The sequence below is a fragment of the Hypanus sabinus genome, chromosome 15, assembly GCF_030144855.1.
Source record: "Hypanus sabinus isolate sHypSab1 chromosome 15, sHypSab1.hap1, whole genome shotgun sequence".
In the NCBI taxonomy this organism is placed as follows: Eukaryota; Metazoa; Chordata; class Chondrichthyes; order Myliobatiformes; family Dasyatidae; genus Hypanus; species Hypanus sabinus.
Window position 1 is genome coordinate 57,732,629 of NC_082720.1, and position 15,573 is coordinate 57,748,201.

Consider the following 15,573-nt stretch of genomic DNA (forward strand, 5'->3'; position numbering starts at 1 on the left):
TCTGCATATGTAAAAGTTGAAAGATGATCTCATTGAATGAGGGAGATCTCACTGAAAGAGGCAGGGGAATCTCATTTAAATCTACCGAGTATTGAAACCTATAGAGTATAGATAGAGTGGATCTAGAGAGAATGTTTCCTGTAGTGGGGGAGTCTAGGGCCAGCGGGCACCACCTGAGAATAGAAGGATGTCTCATTAGAGCAGAGCTGAGGAGCATTTCTACAGCCAGGGGATAGTAAGTCTGTGGAGTTCATTGCCACAGATGCTGTGGAGGCCAAGTTATTGAGTGTCTATATAGTGGAGGTTGATAGGTCGTTGACTAGTAAGGGCACCAAAGGATATGGGGGAGAAGGCTGGTATGTGGATTAGAGAGGGATAATAAATCAGCCATGATGGAATGGTGGAGTAGATTCAATGGGACAAATGAACTAATTCTGGACTATGTCATATGCATTATAATTATTGTTGGTGGCCCTTAAAACATACCAATTGGAAGATCAAGATAGCTTTTAACAGCAGATTGGAATTGACTCTAGGTACTGTATTTCCTGCATAGCAAACCTACATTTTATTTACAGTTGTGAAAAAAGCAACCTATTATTACACTTTGGGAAATTATCTTTATGATTAACTCATTTTTATTGAAAGCTTTGGCAAATCTGTACAGAATATTTGGTGGTATGGTGCTGTTCACAGCTGGTGAAGATAATGCTTCAGTGCTGCTGTAAATGGAACAATGACCAAAACTTCACAGTGCATCTGTAAACCTGTGCATCTTCTGGAAGTTATGATGGTTGAAGTTCTGCATTTTGAATATGGTTGCATGTTATCAATTTGTGCTTCACTAACTCTTCATGGGAAATTTCTTCATTCCAATTATCCCAGACTTGATAAATGGGAATCATCACTAACAGGCTATTAACTTACAGTGTTTAAAACCTTCAGTAAGTTTGGTGATTTAAATCATGATGCCAAGCGTCCTCCAGGTTAATGTATAACCCTTTTAAAGAACAGCTCATCACGTGGTGTGTGGCGAAAATTTAACTCCATTGAGAAGGCATTTTCTACAATCACTTCTTTGTTGATTGTGGGATCCTACCCTATATAAAACTGGATATTACTTAATCATAGCAACACCTGCACCTACCTATGTTACACATGACTCCAGTCACAAGGTCTCTTTGGGTCTGTATACATGCAAGACTTTCTTTGGCATGTTTTTAACAGGAGAGTTAAATTATCGCCACTTATCACATTGGATGAAAAGGGACAAAGATGGTGAACCTTCTTTGTGATCTTCAACATTATGTAAAATTATGATAACTGGTCTCTTTCTAACCACATTACAGTGGATATTGATGGCTGTAATTCATCAGCTAAAAGAAGATTGGTTAACTGAAAATATAGATTTGAACAACAGATATTCCTACAAAACCTGATCTACATAGGAAGGGGTGCCATATAAATCAAAGTACGTGTTATGCTTCCAAATGTAGCGGCATTCTAACTACAGGCTTGGCAAAAGAATCGTGAATGGGAAAACAGTAACAAACTAAACAGCTGCATTAAACAGAACCTCGGGTGCTCGACTCTGACCACACCAGGAAAAGTAACTAACCTTGTACTTAATATCCCATTTTAGAGATCGTAGAGGCATCACCCGTCCGGGCAGCTGGAGACCAGAGTTGGACACCGAGGCTCGCTGTGAAATTTCCTGCTCACCATCAAGCCTCCGATTATCTACACAACGTCTACATTCCGGGGACCACCACCACCCTCTCCGGCAAGTCAACAACTGAGCGTGAAGGAAAGAAGTCCTTCATAACTTTTGGGAAGAAGAAAAAAAGTGGTAAATAAAAGAGGGGGTCAGACTAAACATTTCAATAATTGTGAAAATCATAAAATGGAGCTGCATGACAAAAGCACGTCTTTTTAAAAAAAAAACTAAATGTCACTTCAAAAAAAAAAATTAATTGGGCCAAAGAAGCCCTTTGCTGCACTAAGTATTAGTTTGAAAGGGAATGGATTTTTTAAATTTTGATTTTCATTGATAGTGTTCAAAATTCTCTGCAATCCTCCAATTTAACAAGTATTACAACAGAAATGTGGCAATTTATGCCATGCACAATTGTTTAAGGAGGTCTCAATTGCCTGAAGATACTATGCATTAGGTTTGCGCGGTATTATGCCTTGCCAGCTCAGAATTAAAGGCAACCAATTCCAGATTTTGAGATATTATTCTGGACATCATTGCCACCAGGAAATTGTTAGTGATTTTCTTTTCAAACGCACTGGGGAAAATTAAATTTGTTAGTAGTCTCAAGCACTGACTTGATCAAGGGCTTCTTTTTGGAATGGGGTACTGAGTTCCAATGGGAGATTTATCCCAGACCTCACCATCATTCGTCACAAGCTTCCTTCCTAAGCTTCCCAAATTGAGTTCAGCTGGAGCAATTGATAGGACCTACAGTTGCCTCTGAACAGAATTCCTTTGCTCTCTCCATCTAGTTCAAGTTCCAGTTTATTATCACTCAACCATACACATGTATACAGCTAAACGAAATAAAGTTCCTCTGGGACCAAGGTGCAAAACTCAGTACATGTATCACATAAAGTGCGTAAAAAAATATTCACACAATAATATTAGCAGATATTAAAAGTATTCTGTAGATAAACAAGTTGACATAAAATGCTTATATGACATATAGTTAAATATACAACAATATAATGCTAGTGGCACAAACATAAATAATGTGTACTGGGTGATAGCAAGGTGTTCAGAAGCCTCACAGCCTGGGGGAGTAAGCTGTTACCCAGCCTGGCAGTCCTTATTCTTACTGTGGTTCCTTAGGCCTGCTGGTACAAGGTAGGATGGATGGGAAGGGTCCTTAATGCTGAAGTCAAGAGGAGAATGGCTGGGTTGTTTATCTCACAGCAGTCTGGAGATATTTAAAATTAAAATTTCCAGTGCTGCCAGATGAGACTGTGTTGGCATTAGGCCACATTACCAGGATAATTGGCACAGACTATCTAATTCCACCTTCAATGAATTAACACCAATGGAAATGAAACCACTCTGACTTGCATCACTGAGAAATTGTGCCTATCCTGAAAAAATAATGTATATAAATTTAATCCTCAATTTTGCTGGGACACTACAGAAACATTAAAAAAAAACCATTCCCTGATTCAAACGTCTGTTACACATGTGAGCAGCCACAATTTAAATTCAGTCAAACACTTATTGTCTCGTGTCTCCATTTTGTTCAGTCTAAAATGTCACGCAGCCTTAACATAGATTAAGGAACATGTTAAGAGTTCACTTTCGCTTTGTGCATGTACGTCACTCTGTGGGTTATCGCTTGCATTACATTTTCTGTAAATTGTTCTCTGTTTAATGCCCCACATTTAGTTTTAGAAGGGGTGTGGCAGAACAGAAAAGAGGAGAGAAACAAAGCAAGTGAGAAAATAATTGACGCTGCTTTTCCACCATTAGTCGCATCAGGAATGGCCCAGAACTTGCAGATGGACTCTGAGAGCATCTAGCTAAGTAGAAAAACCACTGCTCATCTCACTCCTTTGGATCACTGTCCACTTCTCTCCCTTGGTGACCCAGGGCAGCAGATCCAAGGATATAAGGGTACCATGGCAATGTAGTAGTTAGCGTAACGCTACTATAGCTTGGAGCAATCTGGAGTTCAGAGTTCAATTCTGGTGCTGACTGTAAGGAGTTTGTACACTCCTCCCGTGACCGTATGGGTTTTCTTTGGGGGTTTCGGTTTATTCCCACAGTCCAAAGTTATACCAGTTAGTAGGTTAATTGGTCATTGCAAATTGTCCTGTGATTAGGCTAGGGTTATATGTGTGGTTTGCTGGGCCGTACAGCTCTTTGGGCTGAAAGGACCTGTTGCGTGATTTATCTCTAAATAAATAAATAAAATTAGTGATGATGTTCTCAATGATGCAGGTTGAGTGTCTTTGTATAGACTTGTAACATAGTCATAATGACAAAAGCTTTCAGAACAATAGAATGGAGGGTAAGGAAGGAGAAAAATATATTAAAATACCAAAAAAAGGGGTATATATGGGGCAATGGTTGCCACCTTATGAAGGAGCCAAATCGGACAAAGAGATTGGATCAGACTGAATGCATAGTGGGGTCCTGGCCTGAGTTTTCAGGTATCTTTTAATAAAGGTGAAATGTAATTCTGCCCGAGAGAGGGATGAAAATAAAAACAAATTTATTATGTAGTCTTTAGTTTACAAATTCCTGAATTGATTCACTGGAGTAGATTTCAATGTTTTCCAGGGCTGTAAAATGAATGAGCAACTGAGGTGTCCCCTTTTGCACACTTCCCAATTGGAAGTAAAATATGGGAGGGATACAGACTGGGCTTCCAGTTCACTAACATCAGCTTGGAGGAAGCCATATCCTACTGTCTGCCAGTGGGCTCAGCATGAACAATAAACAGAGCTGGAAAAAGCCTTGGTGTATTGGTAAGGGACAATCATCCAGACTTGGTCTGCAAACTAGCAACACTACCAGAAAGCGTCTTTGAAGAGCAGACATGAGAAGGTTCCAGGTTCTGGTGAAAGGTTATCCACCTGAAACCCTGACCCTGTTCCTCTCCCCTCAAATGCCACCTGACCTGCTGAGTACTTCCAGCATTTTGTTTTTTTAAAAATTTCAGATGGCCAGTTGTGTTGCTTTTCAGGGTACAGAAGGGTTGTTTATGCCCAGGAACCCACAAACAGTCCAAGTCAGTGCCTTCAGGAGTAAAGAAAGGGTTAAAAAAATTGGGAGGGGGGAAAGCATTGGGTTGTCCAGTTTAATCCTAGATAGGTGGCAACCATGATTGGGACAAAAGATTAGAGAATCAGAGACTTGAAATATTTAGAAACAAGTCCTATCATGTAACATTTATTTTAACACTAGCGATAACCCTATAACATATGTTCTCTTAGGACTGAATTAATCAGCCATAGCTTTGAGAATGAAGCCTTGGCAACCAGTGGGTAGTCTATAGCTGTTTTAATATTTAGGCATGCTGAATGTGTCCTGTGATTAACAAATATGAATATATCCATATACTAGTATCTGTCTTATTTCTTAGGGGAAAAAAGAAGACTGAATTAGATCTTGAGACATTGTGAATCTCTTTGTAGTTTCTTGATGTTTTTGCTAAAACTCGTTTTATTACAATTATACCATGTGGTGTTGTAGACTTCTTATACACTGCTTTCTACATATAATATTAGTCAAACATGAAGGTGATAGATCCTTTCTTATGAAGCTCATGTTCTACTTTTGAGATTTGCTTGCAATTGCCAACTTCAATATGATAGCCTGTATAACACTGAGTGAGTATATTGTACCCTGTATTGCTCTTCTGACCTAAATTTGCTGTAATCCTAATGTTAAAATCTTGCTTTCATTTTAATTGCATTGGATTATATTAGTAATGTTTTGCTCTAAATTCAGTCTTTCCAATAAAATTATTCCTTTTAATCCAACCAATGTGTCCATTGTTTTGATTACCAAAGGGCAGCGTTCAAAAGGAATGACAGAGCAAAAAAGGCAATTTATCATGCTTAAACTCTCCTCTCTAGTACTCTGAATTTCTCATCACGGTACCCAATCATTTTTTTAAATAACCAGACAATTTATCTCCACTCTCATATGTGGATGAACTGGACTGACACCTTTATTCTTTCTGCACTGATATTCTACTTAAAGTTACTAGTCAAAGTTCAAAGTAAATTTATTATCAAACTATATGTCACCAAATGTCACCTTGAGGTTCATTTTCTTGCAAGCATTCACAACAGAATGAAGAGATACAAATAGAATACAAGTAAAGACTGACAAACAACCAATGAGCAAAAGTGGATAAATTGTGCAAATGCAAATAATAAATCAACCAATAGTACTGAGAACATGAGTTTAGAGTCCTTGAAAGTGAATCCACAGGTTGTGGAATCAGTTCATAGTCAAGGCAAATGAAGTTATCCACATTGGTTCAGGAGCCTGATGGTCGAAGGGTAATAACTGTTCCTGAATCTAGTGGTGTGGGACCTAAGATTCCCAAACTCCCTTCTCAATGCAGCAGAAAGAAGACAGCATGGCCTGGATGGTGGAGGTCCTTGAAAATGGATGTTGCTTTCTTGGGGCAGCACTCCTTGAAGACGTGCTCAGTGAAGGCGTGGACTTTGACTGTGATGGACTGAGCTATATCTGCTACCATTTGGAAGTTTTTCCATTCTTTCTTCCATTTCTATTTCAGGCCATGATGCAACCAGTCAGAATATTCTTCACTGTGCATCTGTAGTAGTTTTTCAAAGTTTTAGATAACAAGCTGAATCTATGAAAACACCTAAGAAATAGAGACACTGTCATGCCTTCTTTGTAACGGCACTTATGTGCTTGTCCCAGGACAGATCCTCTGATATGATAATACCAAGGAATTGGTAAATTAAATGGTATCATTATTGTTGCATGTGCTGAGGTACAATGAGAAACATTGTTTTGCATTCCATCCATAAAGATCTTTTCATCACATCAGCAGAGCAAGGTAGTACAAAGTAAAAATAATAACAAAATGCAGAATACAGTGTTGTACAGAAAATGTAGTGCAGGCAGGCAAGATGGTGAAAGGCCATGATGAGGTAGATTGTGAGGTCAAGAGGTTATACAAGTGGTCCATTCAGCAGAATGGTGGGAGAGAAATTATCCTTGAGCCAGCTGGTTTGTCTTTTCAGGCTTTTGTATCTTCTGCCCAGTGAGACGAAGAAGAGAGAATGTCTGGAGTCCATAGAGGGGAGGCTAATTTTCAAAGCTCAAGGTTCAAGATCAAAGTAAATTTATTATCAAAGAATATGTTACCATATTCTGCTTTGACAGTCTTTCCTTGTGGGCACTTGTGTTTAGAGGGAATAAAACACAAAATACAATAGACTTCACAAAGCGAACTATACAAACACAAGAAAGCCTGCAGCTGCTGGAAATCCAAAGCAACATACACAGAATGCTGGAGGAGCTCAGGCAGTATCTAAGGAAAAGAGCAAGCAGTCCATGTACTTCTGTACTTCTCCTGTACTGAAAAGAAGAGGAAAGATGCCTGAATATAAAGGTGGGAAGAGGGGAAAAAGCCAGCTGGAAGGTGATAGGTGCAGTCAGGTCAGTGGGAAAGGTCAAGGGCTGAAGAAGAAAGAATCGGATAGGAGAGGAGAGTGGACAACAGGAGAAAGGGAAGGAGGAGGGGAAAACTGAGTAAGACTGACAAACTTAACTGATGTGTGAAAGAAGATAAACTGTGCAAATAAAATAATACTGAGAACATGAGTTGTAAGGAGTCTATAGGTCATATAAGCAGTTCACAGGGATGAATCAATCAGTATTACAACATTCTGCATAGAGAAAATATTCCATTTTTCATTTCAATGGGACCTTTACCATAAGTCAAAACTAACACAGTCTCTATCTCTGCCCAAAAGATACAGTGTGATCCAGAGGAGAGATTTCAGGTGAAGGTATAAGGCAGATGTATGCATCCTTAAATAATTCAATACCAGATTAACTAGTGAAAGCATTCACAATAATTCTGAATAACCAGGGACATAGACATTAGTAGCAACAGTAACTCATGCACTTCAACAGCTGTAACTTTTCCCTAGTGATAAGCAATAATATTTGGATAGTTTTTCTAATAAACTGCTATTCCTGCACTTTAGCTTGCTATCAATCATGCATTAGAAAATCCAAATCCTTCAGCATCCTAGACCTTTGCAAACTCTCATCATTTACATTATATTCTCTTCTTCATGTTCTTGCCAAAACTGGTCATTTTGCATTTTTCTATTCATGACATTCCTAATGACAGGCTGTGGTTCACTCCATATCTTTTCAATATCCCCTTGCATGCCCCTTATACACACTTCACAATTAACTTTCCCGTAATCCTGAACAATCACAGCTTTGGGCTCTTGAACCAAACTAATTATAAAGATTGTAAAATATTAAGACCCCCAGAACTAATCTCTGTGACAGACCACTCATTATCATCATCCTCATTATGTGCTGTGTTGGATGATGTAGTCACTCAGGGTCTCATGATCATGATTGTTCTTGGCAAATTTTTCGACAGAAGTGGTTTGCCATTGCTTTTTTCTAGGCAGCTCCCTTTTCAAGATGGGAGACCCCAGCCATTAGCAAAACTCTTCAGAGATTTTATGCCTGTTGTCAGTGAATTGAATTGAATGGAATTGACTTTATTATTTACATCCTTCATACACGTGGAGTAAAAATCTTTATGTTACATCTCTGTTTAAATGTGCAATGTGCATTTTATAGTTATTTATAATAAATATTATGTACAACAGGATAATCAATATAACACAGAAATAGAGTTGTGTCAGCATGAGTTAATCAGTCTGATGGCCTGGTGGAAGAATCTGGCCCACAGCCTGTTGGTCCTAACTTTCATGTTGTGGTAGCAGCTTCAAGCCCTTTTTTCACACCTGTCTTTGTAAATGTCCTGAATCATGGGAAGCTCACGACTACAGGCAGTGATGCAGCCAGTCAGGATGCTCTCAATTGTGTCCCTATAGAAAATTCTCAGGATCTGGGAGCCCATACAAAACTTCAACTGTCTGACGTGAGAGAGGCACTGTTGTGCCTTTTTCACCCCACAGCCAGTATGTGCAGACCACGTGAGATCCTTGGTGATGTTTATGCCAAGGAACTTAAAGCTGTTTACCCTCTTAACCCCAGATCCATTGATGTCTACAGGGGTCAGCCTGTCTCCATTCCTCCTGTAATCCACAACCAGCTCCTCAGTGGTCATATAACCAGGACTTGTGATATGCACCAGCTGCTCAAATGACCATCCACCACCATCCTTCACATGAACCTGATCAGGAGGCTGAACAGGAGCTATCCCTTTCCTAACGGTGAACTGCAGGCTGGCAGAGAAAAGGAGTGCTTTACACCTCCTTTGTTAGAGACATATCTCCACTCTGCTATCCAACCACTCAATATATCTTGCCAAATACAAAGCAACCTGCTTAATGCCTTCTCATTGTTTCCAGTGAGTCAGCAAACCTCCCCACTCTACAGACTTTTATTGCATTATTCAGAATGCATTTATAGTGTTGGAAAAAGAATTTGAAGATGATAGATGTCAAAATTGAGGAAAATTAGCCAGTACAGAATGTCATGTTTTTTATGTTCTTACATCCAATGAAACAGGTTCATTAGGACAATCTGAAAGTGTTGCTTTCACACTACACCTGATGTAAAAGCATCAGTTTATTATTATTATTGCCACATATTACAGCAAAGAGCATTATTTCAACTGGAAAGTTTCTGTAATTTCCTGAAAAATATCATATGACTCATAAAGAGCACAGTAACTGAATCACTGATCTAATTCTGTGAATCAGATAAGGATGAATTTGATAGACTTGTTCCAGATGAACCGATTCAGCATTTGAATTTAACCCATAAGACTATAACACTTAGGAGCATTCACCCCTTTGAGTCTGCTCTATCATTCCTTCATGGCTGACTTATCCCTCTCAACCCCCTTTTTCTGCCTTCTCCCCATAAACTTTGTCACCCTGACTAATAGAGAACCTATCAACCTCAGTTTTAAATATCAGCTGCCTATGGCAATGAATTCCACTGATTCATCACCATCTGGCTGAAGTAATTCCTCCTCATCTCTATTCTAAATGGACAATCTAATAGTCTGAGGCTGTGACCCTTTGACCTAGACTCTCTGAATGTACAAAACATCCCCTCGCACATCCACTCAATTTAGTACAATTAATGGACAACTTAATTCATAAGATGGAGATAAAGACCACTTGAATCATTGGTCCATTGGTCCGAACAATCCCAACAAAGTTCCTTATGTTTCTAGAACACTGACAACTTAGTCATCCTCCCACGTGTATCAATTCCATTTAATTCTTTCTACAATAAAGTGTAAATTACCGTAACCAATTAACCAATCAGCACGTCATTAGAATGTGGATAGAATTGAGAATAGTCAACAGAAACAAACTTTGTCACAGGGAGATTGTGAAAACTGCACAGGAACTACTGGAACCTGGACCATATCTGGGTTGTAGGTACCTCAGGATGGCAGAACTAAATGTTGCAGCCCAGGACACGTATGCCAGTAAGACAGCACAGTGTATTGCCTACAGTTTTCATTATAATGATAGAAGGAAAGAGTGAGGTGGCAAGGTAGCATAGTGATTAGTGCATCATGTTACAGGGCCAGTGATCAGAGTTCAATTCTTTCTGCTGTATGTTCTCCCTGTAACCTTGGGGATTTACACCAAGTGCTCCAGTTTCCTCCCATATTGCAAAGACAAATGGTTAGGTTTAGTGAGTTGTGGGCATGCTATGTTGCTACCAAAAGTGTGGCGGCTCTTGTGGAGGCTGCCTAGCGCAATTCTCGTTGATTTGATGTATTTCATTTATATGTTTCCATGTTTTAATGAATGTGTGTGACAAATTACTGGTGGTTAACAGACCAAAAAATGCAAATAAATTCTTCCTTAATAACACTTCTTATGCAAAAAAAATACAGTAAACGATCACCACAAACAATGAACAGGCCAACAAAGGCAAGGCTGAGTCGAAGGTCGAAGTGTATGGGTGTGAGGTGAAGTTGAGACATATTCGAGATGGAATAGGGGCCTGCAGAGCAGAGAAAGATCGGAGCAGAGCAGGGGCAGATTCGGGAACTGTCCGCCTACACCGAGAGAAAGTTTTGATCGATCTAAGCAGAGGGCCAATGTGGAATGGTCAGCTACTGGCCAAAATGTGGTGGGTTTAGGCCAAAAGTGTATTGATGCAACATGGCCCAGGTCTTAGAGCAAGGAATGACTCATTGTTTAAACAATTTAAATGCCAGGCAAGATGGATTGAAAAGACAGGAACAGAGGTGAGGTCAGGCTGGTTCTGCTTGCTGTTCTGCAATGTTTACTCTGTTGTTTGCTGTACAGAGGCTGAGGCTGTGGGCCTGCTTTGGCTAACCCAAGCTTCCTGTCTGAAGACTCATTTCTGTTCTAAGTGCTATTTGCTTATGTTTATTGCTTGCACACTTTGATTCTTTTTCTCACTCTCCACACTGGGTGTTTGTCAGTCTTTTTTTAAGGGTTCTTCAGGATTTCTTGTTTTGTGACTGCCTGTAAGGAGGTGAGTCGCAAGGTTGTATAATGTATACATACTTCGATAATAAATGTACTTTGAACTTGAAATAAAGCTAACCTATCTTTAAAAAAGCTTCACAAGGATGTTGCTAGGACTCAAAAGCCTGAGAGGTTGGTCAGGCTTGGATTTCATTCCTTAGAGCATGGGAGACTGAGAAGTGATCTTATCAAGGTGTATAACATCATAAACGGCATAGACAGGATGAAAGTATATGATCTTCTCCCAGGGAGAGGGAACTAACAAGAATGTACTCAATCATTTTTCCAGCGTTGGGGAATGAAAAACTAGAAAGTGTAGGTTTTAAGTAAAAGGGAAGAGATTTAAAGATTAAAGATTTGAAGATTAGCTTTATTTTATGCATGCACATCAAAACCTGGAAACCTGCTGTGTAACGTGACATTTTGCGTCAGTATCCATCATCAGGGACCCCCATCACCCAGGACATGCTCACATCTCACACTGCCATTGCAAAGAAGGTACAGGAGCCTCTGGACTAACAGTACCAGGCAACACACACAGACTGCTGGAGGAACTCAGCAGGCCAGGCAGCATCTATGGAAAAGGGTATTGTTGACATTTTAGGTAGAAACCCTTCAGCAGGACTGGAGAAAAAAAGCTGAGGAATAGATTTAAAAGGTGGGGGAGGGGAAAGCAAAACAAAGGTGATAGATGAAACATGAAGGGGGAGGGATGAAGTAAAGAGCTGGGAAGTTGATAGGTGAAAGAGACAGAAGGCAGTGGAAGAAAGGAAAGGGGGGGAGGAGCACCAGAAGGAGTTGGTGGGTGGGAAGGAGATAAGATGAGAGAGGGTAAAGGGGATGGGAAATGGTGAAGGAGAGGCAGGGTGGGGGCAGCAGTGGAAGTTCAAGAAAAAGTACCAGGTTTAGAAGCAGTTATTAGCCCTCACTCCACTCCACTCCACTCCACTCCACTTCACTCCACTTGCCACGCCATTGAAATGTTCCTACAACCTATGGACACTCTTTTAAGGACTCTTCATCTCATGTTCATGATACTTATGTTTATTTATCCATCCATCCATTTATTTATTTATTTATTTGTCTATCTATTTATTTATTTATTTATTTATTATTATTTCTTTCTTTTTGTATTTGTGCAGTTGTTGTCTTTTGCACACTGGTTAAACACTCAAGTTGGTGCGGTCTTTCACTGATAATATTATGGTTATTATTCTGTTACATATTTATTGAGTATGCCCATAAGAAATAGAATCTCAGGGTTGTATATGGTGACATTTGTGTACTTTGACAATAAATTTACTTTGGACTTTGACTCTGTATTCACTTTTGATGCAGCCTTTGCAGATCCTGACTCATCCACTGAGTTTCTCCAGCTTTTTGCCTTTATGTTTCTTTTTGGTTAACTTGGTTTACATAAGAAACAACGACAATTTCATTTATTTAATGTAATAAAAGTAAAATGTTTGATTCTGTGTCAGAAAAAAATGGTTTTTGAATCCCATTTACTATGCAGGTAGTGCTCCGGTGTGGTAACAAAAGAATATTGACATTGTACCTTAGAACATAGAACATTGAAAATTACAACACAGTACAGACCCTTTGGCCCACACTCCTGTATCAACGTTTTAATCTACTTTAAGATCAATCTAACCCTTCCCTCCCACATAGCCTTCCATTTTTCTATCTTGCATGTGTTTATTTAAGATTCTCTTATATATCCCGAATGTATCTGCCCCACCACCACCACCCCGGGCAGTACTGTATATTCCATGCACCCTGCTACTCTCCATTTAAAAAATGTACCTCTGACATCCATCCCATACTTTCCTCCAGTCACCATAAAATTTTGCCTCTTCTTATTAGCCATTTCTACCCTAGGAAGAAAATCTCTGGCTGTTTATTCTACCTATACCTCACCTTATCATAACGTACACCTCTAACAAGTAACCACCTCCTTCGCTCCAAAAGGAAAAGCCCTAGCTTGCTCAATCGATCCTCATAAGACATGCTCTGCAATCCAGGCTGCATCCTCATGCTCCAGTTTTCTCCCATACTCCAAAGATGTATGATTAGGATTAGTAAGTTGTAGGCATGATATATTGGCATTGAAGTAAGGTGACACTTGTGGGCTGCCCCCAGCACAAGCCTCAGATTGTGTTAGGCCTGAGGCTTCTGTACCTACTTCCCAATGGCAGCGTGAGAAGAGAGCATGACCCGGGTGGTGGGAGTCCCTGATGATGGAAAATGCTTTCTTACAACAATGTTTCCTGTAGATGTGCTGAGTGGTGGGGAGGGCTTTACCCATGATGGACTGGGTCATATCCAGTATTTTTGTAGGATTTCCCATTCAAGGATGTTGGTGTTTTCATAGCAGGCTGTGATGCAGCCAGTCAATGTACTCTCCACTACACATCTATCGAAGTTTGTCTGAGTTTTAGATGCCATGCCAAATCTTTGCAATGTCCTATAGAATTAGAAGCACTGCCACGCTTTCTTCATAATTGCACTTACATGCTGAGCCCTGGATAGGTCTGCCAAAATTACAACACTGAGGAATTTAAAGTTGCTTACTCTCTCCTCCTCTGATCCTCCTATGAGGACTGGCTCGTGGTCCTCTGGTTTCCTCCTCCTGAAGTCTTAACCTGAAATGTCAAATGTCCCTCAGCCTCCACAGATGCTGCTTGACCAGTGTGTTCCTCCTGTAGTTCTTTCCTTTTCACTTTGTTTTTTATTGGTTTGAATTACAGCTTCTCTGGCTTCTTGCGTCCTTGTTTTCTTTGATAGAATTCTCCTCTATTCGTGTTTTGGTTAAAGTTTGAGCAAAGATTTGAACACAAAGCCAAGGATCACCATCAAGTACCAAAGATAGATTTGTTTTAATTTACTCCTCAGGGTGCGGTTATCACTAACTTAGGCTAGAATTTATTGATCATTCTTAATTGATCTTGAGACAATGGTAACAAACTGCCAACTTGAAGGTGAAAGTGCTATCACAGTGCTGCTGGGCATGGTGTCCCAAGGATTAGACACAAAACCACTGGTGAAATAGCAAAATACTTCCAAATCAGATGTGAACTCCTTCGAATGTGATACAAATTGATGCACAGCTCTGTCCTCCATGAAGAGATTAGCATGACTTGGTTGGTTGCATGTCCCACATTGCATGAAACAGCATAAGTGGATACGTAAGAGTCATAGACCACTACAGCACACAACAGGCCCTTGGGACCATCTAGTCTATGCCAAAATGTTTTTCTGCCTTGTCCCACTGACCTGCATCTGGACTATACCTCTCCCATACATGTACTTATCCAAGCTCTTCTTAAATATTGCAATCAAATTTGCAGCCACTACATCTATGGCAGCTTATTCCACACTCACTTTGCCTTCTGAAAGAAGTTCCCTCTCCGATTTGCCTTAAATATTTTACCTTTCACACTTAGCTCATGAAAACTAGTTCTAGTTTCACCCAAACCCGACAGAAAAAGCTTGCTTGCGTTTATCCTACTTATACTGCTCACAACTTCAACATAACTTCCCAATTCCTATGCTCAGGACTCTGATTATGAAATTCAATGTGACAAGAGCTCTCTTTGCAATCCTCCCTCCTGTGATGCCACTTTCAAGGAATTGTGCATCTATTTTCCAAGATCCCTTTGTTCTACCACATTCCTCAGTGCCTTACCATTCACCGTGCTTGTCCTACCCTGGTTTCTCCTCACAAAGTGCAACACTTCACACTTCTTTGCATTCAATTCCATAAGGCTAAGGCTCTATATAAATGCAAAGAATGCTACTTAACCATTCGTCAAATCCTGTTGAAACTCAAAGATAGAGCAACATTGCCACCTTCAAGATAGAAAGAGAAGAATTTCATTACATAAAGTCAGCACATTTTTGGAGATGCATTATTGAATGTTATTAATATTTCATACTGAACGAGAGTTTCTTAATTCATGACTTTGAATCTTGTTTCCTGAAATGCCTTGAAGAGAAATATATAACTTGCAAATAGTTAGAGATTACAGAGATGATATAAAATCGATTGTCCTTGAATCCGGGGAGGACCCTTCCACCATCCATTTGTCTAAGGTGGGACTACATCTGACAACTTAATGGAATCTGCAAGAGCGATCTTTATTTTGTTGGCTCCTTTTCAGCTCCTCATATCTGAATGCCATCATCCACCACACGATGTCTGAACTTATAGTCATCAGTCACTAGCCTGAATGCATTATCTAGCTGTCATTATTCCCTGCCATCCCCACTGCATTTCCTAAATATCTCATTGCCTAGCAGATGTATTAAGACCATAAGACATAGGAGATTAATTAGGCCATTCAGTCCATCAAGTCTGCTCCACCA

The 15,573-nt window shown here is 39.8% G+C and overlaps 1 protein-coding gene across 1 annotated transcript in view; it reads left to right on the top strand.

The window, feature by feature from the left end:
- The window catches only part of LOC132405255 (uncharacterized), a 103,727-nt gene extending 98,213 nt beyond the window's left edge, over window positions 1-5,514 (top strand). The window contains exon 11 of the mRNA XM_059989939.1: window positions 1,643-5,514. Within this exon, the coding sequence (XP_059845922.1) occupies window positions 1,643-1,799 (157 nt within the window). The 3' untranslated portion in view covers window positions 1,800-5,514. The remainder of the gene's footprint in view (window positions 1-1,642) is intronic.
- The last annotated feature ends 10,059 nt before the right edge of the window (window positions 5,515-15,573 follow it).